The sequence below is a fragment of the Vanessa atalanta genome, chromosome Z (genome assembly GCF_905147765.1).
Source record: "Vanessa atalanta chromosome Z, ilVanAtal1.2, whole genome shotgun sequence".
Taxonomy (NCBI): Eukaryota; Metazoa; Arthropoda; class Insecta; order Lepidoptera; family Nymphalidae; genus Vanessa; species Vanessa atalanta.
Window position 1 is genome coordinate 1,027,144 of NC_061902.1, and position 7,688 is coordinate 1,034,831.

The 7,688-nt window shown below is 30.9% G+C and overlaps 1 protein-coding gene across 2 annotated transcripts in view; it reads right to left on the minus strand.

Moving 5' to 3' along the window:
• LOC125076086 (homeobox protein caupolican) overlaps positions 1 to 7,470 on the minus strand; it is a 62,671-nt gene extending 55,201 nt beyond the window's left edge. The window contains exon 1 of one of the 2 annotated variants that reach the window (XM_047688037.1): positions 7,116 to 7,470. Coding sequence is in view for 1 of the 2 variants with exons in the window: in XM_047688036.1 (XP_047543992.1) it covers positions 7,116 to 7,157 (42 nt within the window). In the remaining variant the exon portion in view is untranslated. The remainder of the gene's footprint in view (positions 1 to 7,115) is intronic. The other variant, XM_047688036.1, reaches the window with a different exon arrangement.
• Positions 7,471 to 7,688: the final 218 nt, after the last annotated feature.

Consider the following 7,688-nt stretch of genomic DNA (forward strand, 5'->3'; position numbering starts at 1 on the left):
ACGTATTATTTGTAACGAAGAAAATATATTTCCTTATGAGTGGTTATTTCTATGAGATCGTTTCATTTTGCAATGAGGAACATACTGTATAGATGACATTTTTTATAAACTCCGTGCTCCGTGGTTAATTCAACATTTAATATTGTTATAGTTATTGCATACCAAGGCTGAGTACTTTGAATTATTTTTATAGCCAGTAAGTTCTTGAAACCATCAGTTACATTATATTTCCTTATCTAACATATATGTTTTAGAGTGAGACAGCAGATGAACAATGAGGTTGGTATAACGCATACTTGTACAACCTTTTTATTTAAAATATTAATAAAAAAAAAACAATAATTCTTACCTTTGAATGTCACTTGTATCTCTCGATTAGTAATTTTATTGAACGTGTTATATTTTAGTTTTGGAATATGAATTTGAACAATGTTCGTTTTTTAAAAGTCTACAAAACTTCTTTTTTTGAAATTGTATATATTCTAAAAATTACATTAACGTTAAATTAAATGTATTGATTCGCAATATTGATTCGTCCATTAATTGTTATTTTTGAATTATCTGTCGCTTGTCATTATTTCATTTGTTTATGTTCGAATTTCGAATTTTCCATTTCGGCAGGCAGACTGATCGAATCGCTTTCAAATTAATTTTTGATCGAAAATCAGTTAAACTGTTCAAGTTGCTTTTCGATTCAGCAGTTGATCGAATAAAATTGATTCGTGATTGTTGTTAATATCTGTGTTTGATATAACACTGTATTCATTTTTGGTGGTAATTCCTAGTCATATCGCCTCACGTAATAGCCATACTTTTAGGTAACAGTGGGTTCTACGTAAATATTTATCTAAGAATAATATGAGTGGGTAGTTAGTGGAGTCATTATCAATTTTACTGGATTAAGTTAAAATCATTGTGTTTAGATTGGGACAGATAATTAAACAATTATAACATGTTTTTTTAATCAAGTATAAGATATACTACTACAGGTAATTACCCTAACTTGTAATAAAAGAATTTAATTGACCTCCTTTACCAGGCGATGAGTGCCTGCGTATCACATATTACTTTTATCAGTATAAAATATCCAAAAGTTAAGTGATATTTTTTGTAGAGTCTCATCGAAAACGGAAGCGTTAGAGATAGGAAAAATTATGGTGTCCGTCAATGAATTATCAAAAAGTTAATTTTTTAAATGTGTTTATGTTTTTTATTTGTCCTTAGTTAATTCAATGATTTAAAGATATAATTATCGTTCAACCTTTTGTATGTTTAAAGTAAACTTTTTGTTTTACGTCAGCAACTCTGGATGTTTATTAAATTTATATGTTATTTACATGTAACAGTAGTTACGGTGTACATGAAAACTAGATCCATGCGGGCGAATCTGCATTAAACTAGTTTAATCCAATTTTAGCACACATTTAATTAGAAACTGTAAAAACTAAACTGTCGTCTATCCAGAGCCGTTAAATAATTTAAAAAAAAAACTTTATAACATATTTGGTATCAATTTTCAAAGTCTCAAACCGTTTTTTGTTTTTGATATCGTGACAAAATTATAACGCTGAGTATAATGAGACTACAACGAGTTCAGGCTCCATCTATAATCGTGCATGTTACACGTATCCGAATATTACGATACCGTCATTTAATACGCGTGGACAATATAGCAACCATTTTGTGGAAGTTTTTTTTTTTTATATAACCTAACGAAAATAATGTTTAATTAGTTTTGTTTCAAGTTACTTACGCCTCGACGATACTAATTACATCATAAAAACGTAACGCTATATCGTTATTTCTTTATATTAGCCTGTTATTTTACAAAGATTACAGATAAATAAAACACTATGGCGTTATAACGAATTAATTTAACGTTACTAAAATATTTTTTTAATATTCGGCTGTATTTCTGTAGCACATATGTAAGAAATATTAGATATAGCAGTCGTACGAGTAAATACTGCTAACGAATTGCTCGGCAATAAAAGTTCTTAGATGGTACATTAAGCTACATTAATCTCGAGCGTACGAGAAGAACAATAAAAGAACATCTCGTTGCTCACGCTTATGTGGTGGACTACAAATTAAAAAGGCTCTATAATTGAGTGCGAGTGCTTTTATCGCTGGCTTAAGCGCATTTAGACGCTAGACGAAATAAGACTGACCGCACAACGTGACGACATAAGGTATTCGGAGTGAAGCTCGAAAATAAGAAATAATGAGGATAATCCCTCCGAACGAGGGCCCTCGCTCGGGCCCCTTATCGTGGAGATAGCGAAACTAGACGGCGCGCCACGCACGCGGCCCCCTACACCATAATTTTATCTTTATTAACTTACCATTCAATGTTCCAATATGGCAAAATCTGAGATAACTCCGTTATTAATATGACAACCGCGAAATTTAATAAACCGCTATCACACAGCAAATAAACTTGACTGTGTTTAATATATTATTGACGGATTGCACTCAGAGATAGAGTGATCTTTAAATAATGAACCCACTTACGTCATAGCTCGGTTCCGTTGTCCAATACCGCGGCGACAAATAGGCTAAATATATGAAGCAAAAACTGTCACTACGAAGACAGTGTAGACTCTAGACCAGACTTCGTGCTGCACAATATCAGCAATTAAAGTTATGTTTGAACACTTTCGTATCAAAGTGTATAATTTGAATTATGAAATTGAATCTTCTTTGAGTGTGATGACGGTAATAATCAAAGGTATATTTTTAGAATAACGTTACTATTCTATACGTATACGTTTTTAAGTAAACTTTGAGTCTTCGCGTGTTCTGGATTGCAGACCCACACAGGTTTACAATTTGAGAAACTTGTATTTAGAATTTTATTTATCTTAGTTTATTATTTAACTATAATGTTTTAACTCATTATGTTACGATTCACAAATTTTATTGTGTCAATGCTAATGCTTCTAACGAAGGAAAAGTGTGACGAATATTTTGTTATCTTTTATTGTTGTATATATGGTTTTGAATATTATATTAACTTGAAAACATTACATGTGTTTTGACTAATGTCTGCGCTGGCCTTTAGACGAGTCAGTAAATAACTTCGACAGTGGTTTATACCGCGGCTCCTTTGTGTGTCCGGTGTAATAGTACAAAAACCAACTGCTTACTTAAGACCAAATTAAGTCTAGTATATTAATTATATCCCTTTTATGCAAACCCTGCGCAATTACAGCGCTCGATTCGAAAAAAAAATCTCTTTTAATGGGTCGAGACAAGAAAATTGTTGTAGATTTATACGACAACAAAAGTCGCTGCTCGGAATAACTTCGCAAGTATGCGCTATCCGTGATATAAAGAAGTTCGTAGCTTTTGAAGTATTACTCGGAATCTATTGACTTGAAATGAGTGGTTTTATTACCTTTTTATGTCCTTTGTCGATTATTAATTTGTTGTGATCCTGTGTCTTGTATGACTTAATCGTTGAGATATCCGGACAGCGTAAACGATAAAAAATCTATTCTCAATAATTAACAACTGTCATTTAAAAGATTTTTAATAAATTAAATCAATATAATTTCTCATTCAAAACTCACAACGCTTACAATAATTTTGATAGATTTAGTGTTGTATAAAATATTGATAAACAAGCCTTTTTTGTTCTAATTGTTTTAAATTACAATTGTTTTTTTTACTTTTTATATAACTTTGCTACATTCTTTTAATTATAACGGCAATAATTGATACATAGTCAATTGCTAATAATATATTATTTTATAATTTATGTGGAAACTTCATCAATTATGTTAATCAAAGTATAGCGGGAGATATTTTTTTAATCCAGAAAAGGTTATACAAACGCCCAAACGTATAAAGCCAAACCCAAAACAGCTAATTAATAAAGAATTTATATTTGCGCATGGATTTATTATATTTCGTCGATTTCTGAATAACTAACTAAACATTCGACTAGTTAAAGCTATAAATGTTCGAAAAAGGATTTTATTGTTTCAAAATTTGGTATAAAAGTTATAAAGATAAGAATTGATAAGCAATGATTCATGTGAATTTATCAATTATTGTCAAATCTCATAGTAACGCTGACTTGCTTCGAGATAATTTAATATTAATTTTGACATTTATAGAATGGCTTCTATTTTTGAATTTGTTTTAGTACCTATTAATTTATATTACGTATTTTTCATCTGTTCTGGACAATATTCATGTTGTAAAGGTAACAGATTTTGAAGCCGTAAATTAAACTACTTTTGTTTTCTACGTATTTTAATGATTTGTTTTTATAAATATTTATATACATCAGAAATAAAAGCTGAAGTTTAGCTGGTTTCGAAAATTCTTATTTGAATTAATGTCAATAGCTTTATCAACAATAAATTGAGTGATAATAAAAATGATGTTAAAGTTAGCAGTATAAATTATGATATTAAGCTTTCACATAAATAAACTTAAAAGCAACATTAGTCAAAATTCGAACGAATATAATTTTTCCTTTGCTTACAATTTACAAGTTAATAAAAAAAAAAATAACCGATTCGTTCAATAGCTGTTTATTATTTTAACGTACAATATACACGAGTAATTAACAGTAAGCGTGTACACAGTAATATTATCATTAAAATGATATATGAAGAATAGCTCTTTGTAAAACTTTTTAATTTTATTTATATTTGACATTGAAACGGTTATAAGGATAATATACTGACTTTAATTACTCGTTAGCTATTGCTCAAATTATAGCAAGGTGTTTAAACGTATTTGTTATTTGAACAACGAACAGTTAGTGCTACAAATATACCATGACTCTATCATATATGACTCTACATATAAGATATATTTATTTTAATGTTTTCATGTTAAGCTATTACAATAAAATACGAAACGGATTTGGATGAATTTAAAAAAAGAACATTGTTTAGTTCTATATATTATTGTAATAATACAAATTTTCTTTTTTTTTATGCGTACCGTAGTGCGTGGTTTAAATCCAATGTTATAGAGCCCGTATGACTAGTAAATAGTTAATTAAAATGATTGTTATATTTGGACAATCGTTTAACACTATAGTATCTAAATTTCATTAACGAATTTAGTAATAAATAAATTATAATTTTAAACTTGTTGGTAATTGTATTTGTTTCTGAATAAAATCTTACTAAAGACATTATTTTTAATTACTTCTGAAACAGAAAATCATATCGTCTTCATAAATTTTAGACCGACTTTTAATAATATTAAAATCCTTATCGTAAAATACATATTAATAGTCCTTAAATTGTTTTAAACAGGTCGAGATAATGATCAAATCTCAGACCTAAACCACTTCATTTTATAACACATTTTTATAATGTTTTTTTTTTTTATATTATATTTTGTACCTGTATATATATAATAAATACTTGTTATATAAAAGTATATTGGTAATATATACGTTAATTATCCGAATGTTTTACTTAATTCAAATAAGTTTTAAAAGGTTTTCAAGTAATCTTAGCAATCGTTAAGCATTCGTCTAATATTGACGTTTTATAATTTTTAAAATTACTTATTGTATCGATTATAAGCCGTATAAATTAGTAGCTATTGAGTTTCTTGCCGGTTTTCTCCTCGATTCTACTTTCCGAACCGTGGTAGCTTTCATTTTAATTAATCATATGAAATGTCTATTAACTATTTAACATTTTAAGAGACTAGTTTAATTAAGTATATTTCCATTACACACCAATTTACTGAAAACAACCTTGTCTCATTTTGACTGTACAATCAACTCAGAATATGGACCATTTTTTTATTACAGTATCGCCTTTGTGCAAGGAATTATATTTTGATTTTTATAAACAAAACAACAGATTTTTTTCTACTGTTTAATGTTGATTAGCCACGATATAAACGCAATATTTCGACGTGAAAAACATGAAGGTGACATTATTTTAAAGCATTAACATGTAGATCATTATAATGTTTTGTAAGAATAGTTGTTGTGTTTTTATTGTTGTAACATTTTATTACGGAAATTTATTTTAACGGATAAGTTATTAAATATTAACCGTTTAAATTAAAATTATCTCACAAAGCTTAATTTGAGCATCGAATGTAAGTAGTTACTAAATGAGTACCACTAAAAATATATAAAGCTATCAATGTATTATGTTTCAAATTGAATATATATTTATATCTAAAACGAAAATATACTTTTCATTTATTAATATATTAAAAATAAATACTTAGACTTAAATGTTATCACAAAAAATGCCTCTTTAGAATAAAGAACCACTACAGATATTATAAAACTGTAAATTTTCATCGTAAAATATTATAATCACGATAAGAAAATTATAACTTTTACGCATTGTAATAAAAGGAGAAGAAATAAATATATACACATATATATATATGACCGTGTGAGCACAATTGACATACATTTATAACATAACCTGTGAATAAAATGTTATTTAAGATAAATAAAATATGAAAAATATTAAAACAATGTTACAAATAAATACACATACACAGAAATGTATAATGTATTATATTTTGGATGAATTTTGATGTGTGTTATGTATGGCGAATTGTTCAAATAAATCCTGTTGGATGAAACATTATGTCGAGTTGATTAAGTTCCTACATTTGTAATCAAATCAGTCACTGATTGTGTACGCCTCGTCTCCGCAACACATGTTAGTGTACTCGAATAAAACAACCAACTTGATGTTTAAACTATTTATCAGTTTGACTCTACGTATTCATTTGTCATCGTCTTACACAATAATTTTATTCACGGCCCGAAAATTAAAAGAAAAAAATACTAAAAGGTCTTGAGCGTGAAAAGTAAAAAAACGGCGCGGAAGAATTTTTCTCTTATTGCAGTCTGGCGGCCAGCGTAAATACCCAATAATAGGGTTTTAATAGTCTTGGAAAATTGCCAATAAAACCCGATTTTTACTGAATGGAGAGCTACGTAAGCATACCGTCATATAAAATTTGTCAACAAATAACTATACACAACATTAAAATATAGTAATAAATTTTTCAAAAAAAAAAAAGTCGCTCTGCAAAACATTACAATATTAATTATTTTAGAATACAATAAACTTATAAAACACAAGAAATAAATTTACCTGATTCGGAGGAGATCCTCGGAAGGCGAATTGGGACGTCATTTTTCACTTTTAAAAATTGATCGTTGAACTTGAATAAACACGTAAAGTTCTCGTCACAGTCCGCACTCACTTCACAGTTTCATATTCGCGGGCACTAGTCCGGGGCGAGTCCGGTGCATGACGCGAGGACGGGGTGCAGGCGTCAGGCGTTCAGGCGTCGAGAGAATCGATCGAGTCGCAGCCGGAGCCGGCGGATGGCCGCGGACCGACACGGAGCGTTCCGGAGCGACCGCGTGCTGAGCGGCGCGTGGTCGCGCGCGCGGCGGCAGTGGGTAATGCGGTAGCTGCCCGCCAGGTGATAGTAATTGGCGCCGCCGTCCCTCTCTCGCCTCGGCCGTCCCTCTCGGCGCGCACACGCACACTCGCGTCTGTGTGTGTCGGTCGCTGCTCGCACACCGCTCCTTCTTTTCACGCTCGCGTCGCCGTTTGACCCCGCGCCGCAGCCGACGCTCTCGATTTTTGCGGTGCGATGGGTGGCGCCCGCCGCAGGGGCGGCCCCGCTCGGTGGGGGCACCGGAGGTGGGGGTAGAT